This window comes from Cydia fagiglandana, chromosome 16 (genome assembly GCF_963556715.1).
Source record: "Cydia fagiglandana chromosome 16, ilCydFagi1.1, whole genome shotgun sequence".
Classification (NCBI taxonomy): domain Eukaryota; kingdom Metazoa; phylum Arthropoda; class Insecta; order Lepidoptera; family Tortricidae; genus Cydia; species Cydia fagiglandana.
This window is the reverse complement of record NC_085947.1, coordinates 14656917-14676081: the sequence shown is the minus strand read 5'-3', so window position 1 is coordinate 14676081 and position 19165 is coordinate 14656917. Positions and strand designations below refer to the sequence as shown.

The 19165-nt window shown below is 37.3% G+C and overlaps 1 protein-coding gene and 1 long non-coding RNA gene across 2 annotated transcripts in view; both read left to right on the top strand.

Annotated features, from left to right (window-relative positions):
* Nucleotides 1-19165, top strand: part of LOC134672125 (uncharacterized) — a 715951-nt gene that overhangs the window by 207711 nt on the left and 489075 nt on the right. The window lies entirely within an intron of this gene.
* LOC134672091 (forkhead box protein D5-like) lies at nt 5797-7390 on the top strand. The gene has a single exon (XM_063530000.1). It carries the CDS (start codon nt 6085-6087, stop codon nt 6967-6969), a length of 885 nt encoding a protein of 294 aa, XP_063386070.1. The 5' UTR covers nt 5797-6084; the 3' UTR covers nt 6970-7390.

Sequence of the window (19165 nt, the reverse complement as noted above, 5' to 3'; positions counted from 1 at the left end):
TGTGGCTGATTTCCATACTAAAAGTAAAAATGTACAACTGTCTATCATATTACGTTTTTATATCGAAAAATTTTCGCGCTCGCTTCGCTCGCGTTTTCAATTACATTCTAACCTAACATATGATAAAGGTGACATTCGGGTGGCGACTGCAGCAGCATTAGACACTCTGTTGCAACATTACTGCTGCGGCACTGTCAATTTTCGTGATAAAATGATGTGACTGATTTCCATTCTCAGCTGTAATGCGGCAATGAACTTCACTCAATTTACCAAAAAAAATTATGTACTCTTAATGACCCTAGGGAGAGGCGGCACCATGGTCTAGAAATGCTTAGGGCATCAAAATATCTTAATCCAGCACTGCTTCGGACTTAACCCGACGTACGTGTCGCGCCGTACGCGTTCGTAAAAGTGTCGGGCGTAGACCGACGTACGTGATACGCTGTATGCGTTGCAAAGCCGGGCGCCTCCCTCATACCTACTCAAAGCGTCGGACGTAACCCGACGTACGTGACACGCTGTACGCTTGCCAAAGTTGGGAGCCGAAGGCACCCTCATACTCAAAGCGTCGGGCTAAGCCCGACGCACGTGGCGCGCTGAATGCGTTCCAAAGCCGGGCTCCTTCGGCGCCCTTATACTAAAAGAGTCGGGAATTGCCCGACGTATGTGGCGCACTGCACGCGGTCCAAAGCTAGGCGACTTCGACTTTCTCATACTAAAAGAGTCGGGCGTAGTCGGACTACTACAAATCGCGCTCTAAAAAGTATAAAACAATAAGATAGAATTATTTTAAGAAATTATCATCCAGGAAATTATAAATGTTATAATTTTTTGAATAAAAAAATACAGCGTAATGTAATTTACTATTTTTTATATATTTAGCAGCTTACTGACACAAACCGAATTCCACGCGGGCGGAGCCGCGGGCGCAGCTAGTAATAATATAATTCAATTATTGCGGAACACCTATTTTAGGAGGTATTTATGTATTTTAATTAAATATCTGAACTTTCCCTTGGTTCCCTGCTGGGGCGTGACTATAAAATTGTGATCTGATAACCACAATAAAGAATAAAAGCGTTTTTGGTCATTTTAGGTATCGTTAAGCCTTTGAAGTAAAATTAAAATTGCAAGAAATTGCAAGAATTGTAAATATAATCGTGAAGATACAATAGCTAAACAATAACGAAGTCAATTTATTGTTCATCTGGACCCCTATTCGACAAGCGACTTTTGACGTATCGTGTTGATTTTCCGTTGATGTGGGAAAAATCATAAGTTCTCGAATACGTACAATGTCAAAATTTGACATTAACAATTCACATTTAGGGTGACAAGCAAACCAAACCGAACCACCCTTAGCTTAGAGTTGAGTTTTGGTTGTACCAAATGATATTATCCACCGTTGATGGAATCAACACTCAGTATGCAATAAAATCAACTGTTGATTTGACGTGGATGCGAAATCTGACAGTTGTATATGTCGAATTTGGCCCCTGATTGACAATGTGTCAGTCAAAAACGTACTTACTCATTTCAAGTGGCGATATCGTTTAATAAAGAGGTTGATAAATGATAAGTGATAATTGTTTATGAAAATCAAAAATACTATTTGAAATCATCCTATAAGTGGTTTGACGTCATCCGCACTTTTTGTACGACCCCTGATTATAAGTCTATGTGTCAGCCACATTGCTTTGTTGCTTGTCATGGCGGTTCGTAAGTTTTACTTACAATAATACCCTCTTAATCATAAAATATTACGGGCCTGATTTAGTTAACTTATGTTTTACCCCTTTCTTACAAATACATAAGTCAAAATGACAGATAAGGACAAACGATTATTAGCTAATTGGGGTCTGTAGCGCGGTTATGAATAAGGGGGTCAAAATCTAATTTCATTTAATATTAAGACGAAATCACGTGACCGCGGTGACCGCTTCTCTATACACATACGACATACGTAGACCCAATTTTCCTCTCAGGATGTTATTAGGAAGTACAGGGTGGCCAAAAAATAAGTGCATTCCCGTTGCCAGGGAGGTTTTGGGATTGTACTGAGCACGGGGTTGGTCCCATAGTAAAAGTTCTTTATAGCAGTTCCTCAAACAAACTATGCTACTATTGTCTCCTGGCTGATGGGACAGAATAACAACAAGAAATTGTTGATCGACCTATATCTTAAGAGTTACACGTATCCGTGGCCAAAATGCAGCTCCCATACAATCGACTACATCATGAAACTTGGCAATGACATTAACTTAACATATATCTATGTCTGGCACCAGTTTTCGTTATACAAAGAAGATAGAGCAAATAGACATTTTAAAATATGTTAAACTTCTATATATATACTTGCTTTAATATTAATGATATTGTGACTTTGACATTCTCTAATAGCTTTATAAAGAATAACAAGATAATGTAGCCTGTAATTAGGTAGGCCTAATCGTTTCTTGCAGGCGTATTATGGATAGCTTTATCCACGTGGTAAAATAACTGTCACTTTAGGATAGAAAGTGACGGATACCCTTTTATCACGACCATCATATCCATACTGCAAGCCTATTATGGATCGCCTTATCCACATTTATCCACGTGATAAAACAACTGTCACTTTTTAACTCTGCGGGATAGAAAGAGACGGACACCGTTTTATCACGCTGTCACGTAGACAAATACGACTATCATATCCGTACAGGAAATGTCTTTAATCCTCTGAATCCTCTCACATTCAATGGCTTTACATTATGCCATAATATGCCATTATGTAATAGCCATAATGTGTTTTGTAGTGTTTAGTTTTAAAATTATATTTTTATAATATGAATGCTAGTTTTAAGGTATTTATCTATGGGCCAATAGTTGCCTGAAAATAAATGTTTTCATGAATGAATGGCAAACTATTGAGCAGTTTCTATAAAGTACAAAGGAGGTAGCTATCTTTTCAATACTTTCAGCCGACTGTACCCAGTATTAAAATTAAACTAGCTTGCTCGGGGCTAATCCTAGACTGGGGCTTACCAACTTATCTTGTTGAAATGTTTACGCGCGCCGAAGGATTACGAGAAAGGTTATTTCGACCGACATTTTAAGATTTTAAAAGTCGCAGTTTGACGTACAGTCGCCATCAGATATATCGGAGCGGCCAAGGTGTTCATAATATCTGAACATCCACTCTAACGCCCTGACAATAGAGGCGTGTGCATCGCCAACAAACTGTTTTACAGTTTGGCGAAACTTTAATTATAGGTAACACTGTACTTTGTGTTCTGTTAAATAAATTAAAAAAAAAAAAGATATTTGTGAACGCGACTGTATAGGTACATTTTTTCCAAAATGTGCGACTACTATAGCAGAGGTGACCAATTAGTTTCTTAAGGGGTCCGGTTCTTAAAGTGAAATGACCATCACAGTCCGTTACTCCTTGAGTTTATTAAATAAACAAAAAAATAAAATAGGTCGGCGCCGGCGGTCCGGATGCGGACCGCGGTGCCATTTGGTGACCCCTGATCTACAGTTTTGTGACACTTGTGACCACGCAAAAAAGCCGTAGATTAATTTATCATTGGAAAACACATTTTGGAGCCAAGAAGTTTGGTAGTAAATAAGTTCTTGAAAAAAAAAAATTTGGTAAGTACAAGTTTTTATCATTAATTGTACTTTTCTTTCTACAGACAACTAATACTCACCGAGACAAGTCTAACAACCCCAAACTAATTAGTTTGCGTTGTTTTATCACAGAGTTCCCATGGCTAGACATCTGTCTCCATCTTCAGATCAGCTCCATATCATTATAATATTGCATTGTCACCCGATTTAGATATAATTACGGAATATTTGTTATAAAAAGAAAATCATTTATATATTGCATAAATGATTTTCTTTTATAGATTATATAGATATAGATTCTTATATACATATACAGTGGTAATACTATTTAAACGAAATTAATAACTATAGCTTAAATCTAAAATAGGCCCTTGAGGCATTGTACCAAGGATGCTGGCGGCATTTCCTCGCTGTATCGCAATGCTGATACGTTGTGCGAGGTAGCCGCCAGCTCTACTGTCACCAATTTTGATTTTAAAAAACATTAAATTATTTAGTTAAAATTACTTACGTAAGTACCTATCTACAAATGGTATAAGGCTTTATTTATTTCAATAAATTGTAAATAATATATGTTTTACGCAGAAAAAATACCTAAGCACAGAGTAGTACCTATATAATAACTTCAAACTGGGACTTACCTAACTGTAAACAAAAATATCTTTAGGTAGGTATTGAAAACGGTTTTTTTTCTCGTTTTGGTAACTTTAATGATAAAGATATGGAAAATAAGTTCTTTGAATTATCCAAAAATAATAACAGATACTAGTGACATTAATTAGGATAACATTCAAAAATGTACAAATGTACAAATCTTCCCAAACTCAAGTTAGATGTCGCGATTCGGGAAATGAATCGCGACGCGATTCGGGAAATGAATCGCGACGCGATTCGGGAAATGAATTAGACATGCATTAGATATGAAATAGTAAAGATAAGCGACGTTCCATCCATGGCAAAAGGTACGATTGCCTCGGCTGAATATTGGAGCGGTGTTAATAATGGCGTAAGCGCCAAATATTTGATATCTAGTGCATCTATAATTCATTTCCCGAGTCGCGCCGTAGGTCTATTCATTCATTCATCATCGCCCTATTATTAAGAATGTAAAGTTCCGTAGCGAGCGTACTATAAATAAAGTAACCCTTTGTTCACTAGAGCTATAATACCCGTATAAGTACCTACCTTTCCGCGCGGCAAACGACAAATTTCTTCATTAAAGAGACAATGGCTCCAGAAGGCTACATACAAATAACTAACGTCCAATTTAAACAACAGCCTCGCAAAGCTGAAAAACAACCCGTGACCGAAGTTGGGAATAAATTAGCAAACCCCCCATCCCCCCCTCGCCAATGTGTACATTGTGCAAAATATTATTTGCCTTGCCAGACAATAATGGGATCTTATGCCACGCCCTGACATGTTAGCTTTGGGGGCTCCGCCCATGCCAATCCTCTTACCGATTGGTTCGTTTCGCGTCACCTCTCTTTCTATACCGTTTTTTGTCTCTGTCCGCCGCGTAGCTTTTCCCTCGACGCCTGAGGGGCAAATGTTTTGGTAGGTAACATATACGAGGGTTTTCTAGAGCCCCGCTCGCATTGTCAAGGCGTTTCGTTGGCGAATATTTTTTACGCGCGTTTTATTTGAAGTCTACCTGAATGGAGTACCAGAATTCGCTTTATGAGATTTTTTTCAATAGATCTCGAGTCCTTTAGCTCGGGATTAAAGGATCGCGTCGCATACATATCTCTGTAAACAGTTGCCTTTGCTCGTTTTGTTGAATCTTTTTATATTTTATAGTATTACTTTTGCGCTCGTTCTTTGAGACGCTTTTAGATTATTCTCAGATTCTGATTATACAACGATAAAGCTGTATACGTACCTATGATGCTAACAGAATAAATATTATATGTTTAACAGTAGGTAGGCATTGTAGCTGTGTTGTAGTGTAGCTACTTAATTACTTATTCTTAAAATTTCTTATATAGCTAAGGCAATCATGTACTTAATTACAAACTTAATCTAACAGGCATTAATTCATAAACTACGAAGACCTATAATATCATCCTATTACCAATAATTTAAATTTAATTAAAACTGTATGTTAGAAGGTAGGTACCTGTAGTTGAACTAACTACAAGTAAAAAGCTTCATTAGAGTCACAAACTAACCAAACATTTTTAATCCGAAAAGAAACAAACAAAAAGTAAAAACCAAAAGAAATCGGAACTCGATCCGCCGCAACAAAGTTGAATCGATGAGCGGTCTAATAATTATTATTAGTCGACGGCCTGAAATTCATGCACAAAGCGAGACCCGCAGGAATAATAACGACAATTGTTGTGTTTACTGGAACGTAAACGCGGCCCGGGGGCTCCGGGGGCTGCGCCGGTGGGGGCCGCAGGGCGGAGCTCCGGCTCGCTCAGTCCGCGCGCAACCACGCGCCCCAACGCACCTCTGACATGTGACGCTATGGAGGAATGCGATCTCACACAATACCGCGACATGATCATCGAAGGCGACCTGCCGCTGGACCTCAGGCCACCACCCAGGCTCTACCTGCCCCATTACCTCCGGGATGACAGGGAGGAATACCCTCAAGATGACACTTACGTTTCTGTTGACGAAGACACGCCAGACATGCCGCCGCCGTCCAGCGACTCCGAACGCTACGACGCCTCCAGCCCTAGTGAATCAAAACCTTCATCGCCTAAGAAATCTAAACAGAAATCTTCAACCCAACTCATCAAGCCACCTTACTCCTACATCGCTTTAATAACAATGGCAATCCTCCAGTCTCCACACAAGAAATTAACGCTTAGCGGAATCTGTGAGTTCATCATGACCAGATTCCCGTATTACCGTGAAAAGTTCCCCGCTTGGCAGAATTCTATTAGACACAACTTGAGTTTGAACGACTGCTTCATAAAAATACCTCGAGAGCCAGGGAATCCGGGGAAAGGGAATTACTGGACGTTGGATCCTTTGGCGGAGGATATGTTTGATAATGGGAGTTTTTTGAGGCGACGGAAGCGGTATAAGCGGCCGGCGCCTTCGCTGCAGCACGCTCATGCCGTGGTAGCGATGCTGGCGAGGGAAGCGTATGCTCCACTTCTGCCGTTGCCTTGTTATCTTCCTCCGACGCCGCTGTTGTCGCTGCCGCGCCCGCCGCCGGCGGCGTTACGGCCCGTGCCGCTGCCTCCGCGAGTCTCCGAGACTACCGAGCCCAGATCCAAGAGATCCCGCAACGGGTTCTCCATTGAATCCATAATAGGATCTCAAGAGGATACCGAGCCGCGTCGGAGTGCCTTCAGCCCGCTGTACCACGGCAGCGGCCCGCCGGACGACTGGAGATGAGCCTTCTTTGTCGATCCGTTCTAGACGTCGGTTCAAGTGACTTTCGAGACTGTGTTCTTTAGTGGTGTTTGTACATTATATGTAAAGACGGGTATGTTTTGTGTGCTGATTAGAAATGAGGCTATTATTGCTATTAGGTTCTTATTGGTTCATGTGCTGCTGTGTTCAGTAAATCAGTAACAAATAGTAGACCGTCCACTAATTGAAAAGCGCTAATTAAGTCAAAATCTGTAATTGCCGCGACGGTTTATTATTTTATAAAGCCGTCGGATAATAATACTACCTACTATTATTTTCTATCTCCGTGTCAAGCAAATAATAATTATAATCAGAGATTTAATAACAACTACCAATAATACTTAATTAAGAATTAACCTGTAAATAAATGTGCCAAATATTAATTTACTTTCATTGCGTTGTGATTTATTTGCCAAACTAAACTGTAACAACTCCTAAAGGTGCCTATTTTTGTTAATATTTAGTTTATTTATATAAATAAGTTAATAAAATCTAGTCATTCTATGTACAAAGTAGTTTCGTAAAGTCTTTCCTATGTAAATATTTTAATTTAACTTTGTAAGTAGATACGCAATACTTTAGTGTAGATAAAGTAGGCCTACTTTTCTGGTAAATAAATCGCCGAACCACTTGTATTTATGATAATTCATAATTGTAGTATATTTTGTGTAACTAATTCGTTTCTAAGATATGAAATATAAAATAATACGACCGATCTCTCGTAATTTTCATTCCAATAGGTACGACATTTTTTTTTAAATTTTTCCACAATAAGGAACGCACTGCCTGTCCGACGGCGGATCATTTACAATGTAAATGTAAATTTTACATAAATTGAACTTACTATTATATTTTTTCTGGTAAGGTACATACAGTTTGTACAACAATCGATCTTTTTAATGGGACAACATTAAATAGATAAGTATACTACTTAAATGGATTTTGTACATGGCTACCTACTCATACCTTAGTATGTGGATGGATGGCCGAATTGATAACACTGTCTTGACTACTTTAAATGGACGTCATTTAGAGAAAACAATCCAATCCATAAAAATCTGTCAATAGATTTGAACTTTTTGACAAAAAGAAAAGTCATTCATTTAGGCCACGATTATTCATTGGCTATACAGCGGGGAAATACGGCCAGTCTTCTGGGCACTTTGCCCGTTGACGGCGATCTAGGGATTTTTTTTTAGCTATAGATTTTTAAGTTTTATTATGTTTGTTTATTTCTTTCTTTGTTTTTTTTAGATAAATTATAAATTTTAGTGAATTGATCTTCTTCGATTACGTCCTATTGAAGTATTTACAGTTTTCTACTTTACAGCAAAAATATTGCTTGCAATAATATTGCTTCAGCAATCAGCCGGCAGCCTTGCCGGCTGAAGCAATATTCACATAAAACAACATAAAAACTAGTTTGATGTATTCAAAAGGTAACTTAAATACACAATACAGTACGTAGCGGCCTCCTTTTTTCAAATCTTTCGTTAAATTTAGTTCATCATCATCATCATCATTTCAGCCTATTTACGTCCCACTGCTGAGCATAGGCCTCCTCTCATGCGCGAGAGGGCTTGGGCTACAGTTCCCACGCTAGCCCAATGCGGATTGGGGACTTTACGGCGGAAATTTAGTTAATCACGATTGCGTTTTGTTCCTCCGTGACCACAGCTGGTATAATAATGAACTTTAATCGCGGTAGACCTTATAATTATTTTCTTAAGACGAAACAGGAGCTGATTTTTAAATATATTAGGTAAATATACCCGTCTCGCTAACGGAAGCGGCACTTAAAAGTAGTGCGATAAGGACAAGGCGAAAAATCCTGCGTAAAAATCTCAAAAATCGAGGTTTCGTACTCCTCTGTTTCCTCCTCCAAAACTTAACCAATCGTAACCAAATTTGGAAATCTAAATGATTATGAAATTATCTGTGTCGGACCGTTTGCTTTTATGGCTAATTGATATCAGTTTTGAATGCCACGCCTCTCATTGCGGCATAGTCAATTAGGCCATTTTGGCCATTTTTGAAGGGCTCTAGCGCCTTAAAAAACAAAAATATCAAAAAAACAAAACGGTCCGACACAGATATTGATAATATTAATCTATGTTGAAAAAATCATTGCTCTAGCTTCAAAAACCACGGAGGAAAACGAGGAGTACGTTTGTATGGAGAAATGACCACTCCTGTTGGCTCTTAAAGACGTGATAGTGAACGAAAGCCAAGTTTCCAGGACCACCCAAAGCCCGTTGGAGCGTGACGTAATTCGCGGCCGTTATCACTGATAACGCGTAAGCCGAGCTTTCCCGCCGACAGCTGACGGAGTTTGTCCAACGATACCTCACACGATGCTAAAAGACGAGAGGATCAATGAATGTTTTTTTATTTTTTTATATGAATGGGCTTACTCATGGCCAAGCCGAGGCGTAGACGTGGCCTACGATGGAGCGAGCTCGCCCAGAAGGTGCCCGTTCACTCTTGATTTGAAGGTTGCCGGGTTATAAGAACACGGAAATATAGAGTGAGTGAGTTAGAAAGGTCTCTAGACTTATCCTCGTTAGACCCAAGGCAATTATTATGCTTTTGAATTTGGCACTTAATGATTATTCACGGTGATGGCCAAAAAATAAGTGCATTCCCGTTGCCAGAGAGGTTTTAGGATTATACTGAGCAACCTTTACTAAGGGACCAACCCCGAAATCGCGAAAAAAATTTACCCTTCCATAGAAAATAGACCAACCGAAATGTATGAAACAGCCAAATTTTATTTTCGGATGTCGGGGTTGGTCCTATAGTAAAAGTTGCTCAGTATAATCCCAAAACCTCCCTGGCAAAGAGAATGCACTTAATTTTTGTCCACCCTGTATAATATACAATTTACCTATAGGTGAAAAATACGAATGAGGTGCACCACAGTGTATCGTGTATCGTGTGTGTGTCGGCGCCCGATCGTAAGATCAGGCATATCGTGAAATTCCTAGGCATATCGTGAAACGTGAATATCTTTGACCCGTTCTCTGAGTCGACGGAGCCCCGCGTAGCGGAGCTCCTATTTCTGCATATGAAGCAACCTAACGAACCTATCCTACCTATATATATCGTCGTCTATCGTCAAAACATTACACAGGAACTGATGCATTACGATCTGCCTGATCTTACGATCGGCCGCCGACATAGATAATATACCCTGCACCCTACAGTGTTGCATCTACGGCTTTTTCTTCGAATTTCGCCGGACACTGGCGTATTTCTATTTTTTTTTAATTATTTTACGAGCTCAGTTTATACATAGTCTGTATCTATAGGCATTTAAAAAAGAGTAAACAAAATCTACCCTCAAATGATTTCTTAAGCCAGTTGAGGGTAGATGTAAACATTACATGATCAAATAATGTAGGTTAAAGTCAGGTCGTTCAGTGACAGATCCAAACGGTTTTGTATTTGGTTAGTTAATCAATAAATGTTACAACTACCCGAAAATGTACAAGTTATTTGTTTACTTTTATTTAAGTACCTAAAGATACAGAGTATAGATTTTCTGCAACAAAAGAAAGAACTATTGTTTTTATATGACGCTAATATCAGTAATATTCACACACGTAAAATTAAGCTTAAGCTCACAAAAAAAAACTAACAAAGTCTACAAATAACCTAATTATTACGGGCAAATAACAATAAAACCATTTCACAATGTAGCATCTCGTTTCGCAACAAAAACTCGAGGCAAACATAACTCCGTCATGTTTGGGTGTACAACCAACATTAGTTTATTTGGAAAACACCTATGGACTTGTATGTAGAAAAGTGTTCTGTTACGTATCTTATGACATACTGGCCCCAGGGCCGTCTTAAACTATGCTGGGGCCCTTGGGCACATATTATTGCATATTTTTGACCATTTGTCATAGAAAACGAAACTCTTTCATACCTGCAAATTTTCAGAAAAATCGCTTTTGTACGGGACAAACAAACGGGATGAACGGTAGACAATTTCATGGAATTGGTTGGAAGTGTTGGAACTGGTCAAAGGGGGTGCGTATCATAATGAATATGCAATTTTGGTATAATTACAGTTTATAAACGTTCAAAAAGTATAATTATCTTATGTATAAGGCACTAAATGTATATTTTCAATTAGTATAACATAAAAATAATATAACATTCTATATACATATCGTTGTTTGGTATACTATACATATAAACTAACTATATTTAATATAACATTTATTACGCATATAAATTAAAATAATTAATAAAATCTCATATAATTATCTGACCAAAACATTGGTAAAATTATTGGAATAGAATAGCTCAGAATTTCAAAGTTCATAGTACTTAACTAATAATAACTGTCAGAAAAGTAGGTTAGGTTAGAACTGTGACCCCTCAGAGAAAAAAAACTGCTACCAGAAAAGTGGGTTAGGTTAGGTTTGAACCGTGACCCCTCAGAGAAAAATAACTGCTACCAAAAAAGTGGGTTAGGTTAGGTTTAAATTATACTAATTGAATTTATATATTCTGAGCAATATATTATAGGTTTGTATACGTTCTATTACTTACCCGGTCAAAGGACTCCCGATTTCTATTTGACTCTGGAATATGGCGGAGGAGCTGGGAACTTCCATTCCTCCTCCGAACTCGCATAAAGAATTCTCGCAAAGAATAACCGTAAATTTTAAATGAAACCCCTGGTACCTAATTATGTTCTAAAACTTATCTCCGCGATTGTACGCAATGCTAGTAATTCATGTTATACAAACAGTGTTTAAAAACGTTGTGACATGTCGTTTCATTTTGATAAGAGACAACTGGGACTCACGGCAGAGTAAACATGGGAGTTTTTGACAGAAACTGCACTGTTAAATTGTTTGCTTAGGCCGTATGTCAATGCTGTCATTTATATAATTGCGGGCTTATGATGGACACCATTATCCACATGATAAACCAAACTCGCGAATAAAAGGAACAAAAATCACATAGGTAGATAAGAGTGACCATCACAATCAAGACTGTACGGATATAATGGTCGTTCTTGTCTCCGTGACAGCGTGATAAAACGGTGTATCTGTCACTTTCAATCGCGCTGTGTTAAAAAATTACGGATATTTTGTCACGTAGATTAAGCCATCCATAATAGGCCTGTTAATCGCAATTAAAGTTGAATTTGCTTTTTTAGTAATCTAATCTAATGCTCTGTCATGGATATACCTACTTAGTCGTGATTAAAATATCGTAGGTAGTATATAATAGTAAAGTAGTTTTTCAGTAAAAGTACAGGGGAAACGGGATTGATCCTATTAACATGGTCTAAATTCTTCTCTGCGGAGTTGGAAGGTCAGATGGAAGTTGTTTTCATCAAAAAGAAAATTCTCAAGGAATTTAACGTCAAGATAGTAGGCATACAATAGGCATGTGTCTCAGCCTTCTAACATCAAACTTTTGTAGATAATGATAAGCAAAGCAAAGCTATAATTTCTCCTGTTTGCTCCACTAATATTAGTACGAGCTACAATCTTGCACAAATACATCGTAAAACAACAACATTGTAACAGTACAATAACAATATTAACAAGGTTTGCACAGATCTGCAAACTGATAACATTTTGTTAGCGTTAAAATGTTGTATCTATGTTTGATTATATATCTAAATATCTATTATTAAATTATCATTACACTAGTCATGGTACAGTGGAACCTCGATAGCACGAATCTCAAGAGAAACGCGAAAAACTTCGTGTTAACGAGGTTTCGTCTTATCGAAGGCATCAACATAGGTCTCCCTATTCCTATTCTTATAGGTTTTTGTTCGTCTTAAGTCTTAAGGTTTCGACTTACAGAGGGAAAACGCTTAAAAAATTCATGTTAGTAGAGAGGTAGAGGGTTAGTAGGAGTAGGAATTATAGAAACGCAGAAAGTAGTTACAGAGGTTTGTTAGTAAATAACTTCGAGTTATAGAGGTGGTAAAACAATGCGATAATTTTTTTGAGTTGTAGAGGTCAAATTTTATTTTTCGAGTTATAAAAGGTAAAAAGTGTACTGAATATGTAGTCTTGATGGAAATCGCTGCTTACTTCGTCTTGATGAGGTTGAATCATTCGAGTTATGGAGGTTTTGGGGGCTGAAGGGAAGGGAATATCATTTTATTTTGTGTTAACAAGGATTTCGTCTTATCGAGGTACGAGTTAGCGAGGTTCCACTGTATAAGTGTGGAACTAACTCTTTCTGTCTGTTACATTTTCAGATTGGCTACAATCAAATTTGATAACACAAAAAGGGATGTTTGCATTGCATAACACTCATAAATATTGTTACTACCTATGTACTTATTTACTTACACAAAATTTGGGACTTGCAAATTATTTACACCGGTTGGTTTGCAAAAACAAATTATCCTAGTGGTTCCCAAAGTTGACTGGGCTCCGAGCTCCGACCCACCCTAGGTAACCCTAGGATTACTGGTCTAGCCGTAAGTGATATCTATGTATGCTTGATACATTGTTTATATTAATTTAATTTGGTTTGGATTTATGTAAGTAAATTTTAATAATGTACCTTTTCAGGTACATAATAGAAAAGTCTGCTAATTCACTAAAATTCCTGACATTTTCGTATTCCGCCGCATTCCTGACAAACGGCCAAAATTCCTGACATGTCAGGAAAATTCCGGTCATCTGGTAACCCTAGTAGACCCATCTAACATAATCTGCCATTTGTGGACCCATCTCTTCACCGTGTCAAAAGTGCCATAAAATATTGGTAACGCTTATAGTTCGTTTTTTTTAGCATTAGAAAGAACTTCCAAGAAGGTAAGCGATCTTGACATGTCTTTTAATTGAAAAACGCTTTTTAAAAATCAAAAACTATTACTTATGAAAGCAGAAGAATATAAATGATCGTATTAGATTCATAATTGTTACATATTTGCCGTGACTTATTTTTAAAATGAGTTTTTCAATTAAAAGACACATCAAGATTGTTTACCTTATTTCTAATGCTAAAAAAAATGAACTATAGATTTCCTAGTAGTTTCACGGCCCATTTAATAGCCGCTCGCGACCCACCAATGGGTCGCGACCCAAAGTTTGGGAAATGCTGTCCTACATTGATCAAAATGTAACTATTTCTATATTAGGTAGTTCCACGTGGTGTAACATTTTACAAGTAAAATTGCACCTATTGAATAAATAATTGTGATTTTGATTTTTGATGTATGTGTAGTAAACTCGTGCTCTTTGTAAACGCTTAATAATGCGCGGTAGACCCCATATTCTCGGTTTTTTAGGGTTCCGTACCCAAAGGGTAAAACGGGACTCTATTACTAAGACTTCGCTGTCCGTCCGTCCGTCCGTCCGTCCGTCTGTCTGTCACCAGGCTGTATCTCACGAACCGTGATAGCTATTAGACAGTTGAAATTTTCACAGATGATGTATTTCTGTTGCCGCTATAACAACAATACTAAAAACAGAATAAAATAAAGATTTAAGTAGGGCTCCCATACAGCAAACGTGATTTTTGACCAAAGTTAAGCAATGTCGGGCGTGGTCAGTACTTGGATGGGTGACCGTTTTCTTTTTGCATTTTTTTCCGTTTTTTTTTTGCTTTATGGTACGGAACCCTTCGTGCGCGAGTCCGACTCGCACTTGCCCGGTTTTTCTACAAAAAATATCTTTAAAGTAAACATGAATAAACATATCACTTGACTTAGCACAGCATGTCAAAACGTTTGGCCAACAATTGCATTCTAAACTGACATAATCTTCACACAATTAGAGACAACACAACGCTCGATAAAATTGTCCATTGCACCAGATATCCGTCCTTTATGTCCATTATATCGATACCTGATATATTTTACACTTCCGACAAAATTTGAGAAAAAGTCCGTGTGCGGGTTGTGCAAAAAATATTTTTGATAGGTACAGTCGCCGCTATTATATAATCTGTGCCGCCGTCAAAATCTTACATCGCTGAATGTCTTGGAGTTTTGTGTTCAGATATTATTGAGTACCATGTACGACACGTAGTAGTACACCAGTATAGCCACAGATTATATATAGCTTTTAAAAGCAACTGATTGTGAGAGCCTTTACAAAAAATAATTAAAGCAAAAATATAATACAGGGCGAAATCGGGGTCGTGATTCAAACCTATTGTACTTAACTCGGTAAATTAACGCGATGTTAGGTATAAAGTTAATTTTTAAATAATTGCAGCCATTCATTAATTAATCAACAATTTAAGTATCCCAGTTAAAAACTCAAATTATGGTTACCTTACAATTAATGTTAAAACCTATTTAATAAAGAACTGATTAGATGAGTAAGAAATGTCAACGGCACTGTTATGACAAAGTCAAAACTTCAAAATAAATAAAATCATTCAAAGATTGTACATTAAGTTCATTAATTCTGGCAATTCTGAAGATAATTAAGCAGAAAAATGCCCGCGGCATATCCGTTTTCAAATGTTGAGCGGTCTGACATGGTAATGTTTTATTACCAAGCGCGTCGTGCTACCACTGCTCGGGATTTGATTCACCAACGTTATCCATTGAAATGTTGAGACAAGTGATGCCTGAATTACTGCGAAAAGTGCCGGAACATTACTTCCATAACTTACACTATCAACACGATGGTGCTCCGGCTCATTTTAAACAGTGAGTGCGCAATCATCTCGATGAACAGTTCCCGGGACGTTGGATTGGCCGCGGCGGACCCGTGGCGTGGCCTCCTCGTAGTCCCGACCTGACGCTCAATTGCTTTTACACTGAATGTTAAATCGAAGATAAGTGTTATCAGTTACTTAACGTAAGTTACCAATACTTTGTTTACTAGATGTTTGTCTTGTCAAGTATGTAGGGTGACCATGACTCTAAATAAGAAATTATTTTGTATTTTATTTTTGTATGTGCGAAAAAGATACAAATTAATGCACTCTAATCTACAGTGTTGTGTTCTTAATTAAGTGGCAAGTCTTATTTTTCTTTCTTGCTACACGACCCCGATTTCACCCTGTATACATACCTACATAAACATAATTTATTTGAAAACACGTGTCGTATTTCATAGTTACATTCACATAAAACAAAGACAAAAATAGTGATGGTGATATAATAGTCATGTGTTTTAAAGTAATTTTTAGTCTCTACGAGATCTGTACGGATATGATGGTCGTTCTTGTCTACGTCACAGTGTGATAAAACGGTGTCCGTCACTTTCTATCCCACGGTGTTAAACAGTGACAGTTATTTTATCACGTGGATAAAGATGGATAAAGCTATCCATAATACATCGGCTCAGTTAAAAACTTTCTTAGTATGAGTTAAGGTTAAGGTTATGCAACTTTCCTGTACACATTAAATAAACGGTCTTTAAAGCCCAACTTTCTTACTTAATCGTTATAGACATGTTAAGACCCTATCTTTTAAAATTTTTATGATATATATCTTAGAAAATGTATCCAAATCGTAATCTTTTGTAATGAGCACAGAAAAGACCCCAGTTTTCCTGAACATTTATGACCCAGTCGTTGTGCCTTTGAGTATTTAGTAACTGGAGACGCCATCGCCATGGCTGTCATTTTCTGTACAAAACAGTCTGCCGATTTTTGCGAGGGAGGGGTACGTCAAATGTATGGCTATTTGTACATGATTTGTACGTAACGTATACATAACCATGTCAGATAAACGTCAGTCCATACAAAAGTTTGCACAGTTGTGCAAGGTTTTGGCAGAGGGGTAAGCTCTTAGGCGACTCACGGCTCGATTCGGAAAATGAATTAGATATCTATTAGACATCAAGAAGTTACGAGATCGATAATTTAAAGATATTTATAAGGCAGGTATGTCAAATTTGACGTTTCCGCGATTCTGGACGTCCTCTTGAACGATATGCACAAGTTATGACTTAGATATCCAAGTCACATCTAGTCGATATCTAATGTAGATCCCAAAAATCTCTAGTTCGTTCCTAATCTTGCAATTATCTCGTTTCCCGAATACGCCTGTCAGGTCATTAAATGCTCTAAGCGTTGTGCAACATAATTATTACTGTGACTGTACTAACTCAAAAACTTACCGAACGCATCAACAAGCGCATTATGCATCATTACGCACAATACAGCGGTAAGTGTAACTGTCAATGCTGACAGTTCAATAAGGAACGAATCGCATGTGTTCAAGTGTGCGCACTTGAACGCACCCGTCATAATACTGCGATACAATGGCGATGGCGGCTACCATACAAATGGTGGTTTTATTTTAACCCTGTATAGGGTACACACACTTAGATATTAGTTGGCAAAACTGACTATTCCATTATTTTACAAGCTTTTATTTCGTTTCACCTGACCGTTGTATGTGTGTAATCAAATCTTGCAAGTTAAATTTGATCCACTTCCCGGTTTCCGATTGAGCTGAAATTTTGCATACATACGTAAGTCGGGTGACAATGCAATATTATGGATTCATCGAGCTGATCTGATGATGGAGACCGGAGGTGGCCATAGGAACTATGTGATAAAACAACGAAACCTATTTGTGTTTGGGGTGTTTAATAGAATTGTCTCGATGAGCATTAGTTGCCTGTGGAAAGAAAAGTACAGTCAGCGATAAAAGCTTATAGCAAAAATTAAATATTTGGCAAAACTTATTCTTATGCGGAACTTATGGAGGCGATGAGGCTTGAATAGTGTATTTTTTAAATCTTGACCGTTAAAAATTTAAATGACAGGTTTTAAGGTTTCGTATGTCCGAATATTCTCCTCTAAAGTTCGTGTTTCTCGTGTTTCTGAACCGATTGTCGTGAAATTAGTAATAGCATGTTAAGGTGCCCACTGCTGGGCAAAGGACTCCAGTATTTCCATTTGGCACTGACAAATGGTGGAGGGACTGGGACTGAACTATTTTGATGATTATACGAATACATAATATGTATAATATGTAGGTACTTATTTAGAAAACGTCAATCAAAATTTAAATAATGTACATATTACCTACTTTTCGTTTATCATTTTTAAAAATCAATGTATCGCATATCTTTATATTTATCGGTCTTGCAATATTCAAGCGATAGAAATGAAAATACCTCAATGGAAATACTCGTATTATAACATTTAGGTGTAAAAGGCATAAGTGATACGTGAAACTTATACCGTTTTATTTTATTTATTTAGTTATTTATTATACTAGAAGTTACAACTTTATTGTTACATACAATGCTCCACAAAACTACATTTAGTTTGACTGTGGAGTCTTAGTATACTATAATACTATACTTAATTAAATTTAAAAATTAGAATAGGCTTACATTCGTAGTTGAAATAGGTAGGTATATCATGAATACACTATAGGGTAACACATCCCCTATAGAGTAGTCAGGAGATACCTTTTACATCTGCGTCGCCCGAGAATGGTACTCTTATTCACTATAGTTCGTTTTTTTAGCATTAGTTAAAAGGTAAACACGTGTCTTTTTATTCAAAAACTCTTTTAAAAAATAAGTCACGGCAAATATGTAACAATTATGAATCATATACGATTATTTACATTATTTTGCTTTCATAAGTAATAGGTAGTTACTGATTATTAAAAAACGTTTTTCAATTAAAAGACACGTCAAGATCGCATAATCTTTAACTAAAAAAATGAACTATAAGGCCACAGATTTATAACTCGCTTCAATTTTTTCCGAGTATAATTAATATGCAGACTTTTGTATAAGCCAGCGGTTTTCAACACTAGCCCCTTGTATCTCACCAAATGCGTTTGTTTCATACAAAACACAACCTTACATCATTAGAATAAGAATTATCATACACGCACATGCAAGTTCAAGAACCTTTGATTGATATGGAAAAATCATGGGGGCAACGCAGCAGGGTACTTGTTCCTTTTCTTTAATCGAAAGAGAGAAAGAGACGGAGCAGTTGTAAAACAGCAATAAAACGTTTATACGATTTTCATCTCAAAGTATAATGTAAGTAGTAAATAAAATTTAAACATGCAGTTTTTTTCAATTGATGTTACCTAACCTACTTATACAAGTATCATAATATGGAAATAAAGAACTTATATTGGCTGATAAGATGCCGATGTTTTCTATGGGAGAACCAAAATTTTTTTAGGTCCCATAGTTTAAGTTGCTATGTATCTATTTACCTAGAGCCGGACCAA

Coding starts and splice junctions, on each gene's coding strand:
- LOC134672091 (XM_063530000.1), top strand. CDS start 6,085: ATGGAGGAATGCGATCTCACACAATACCGCGACATGATCATCGAAGGC.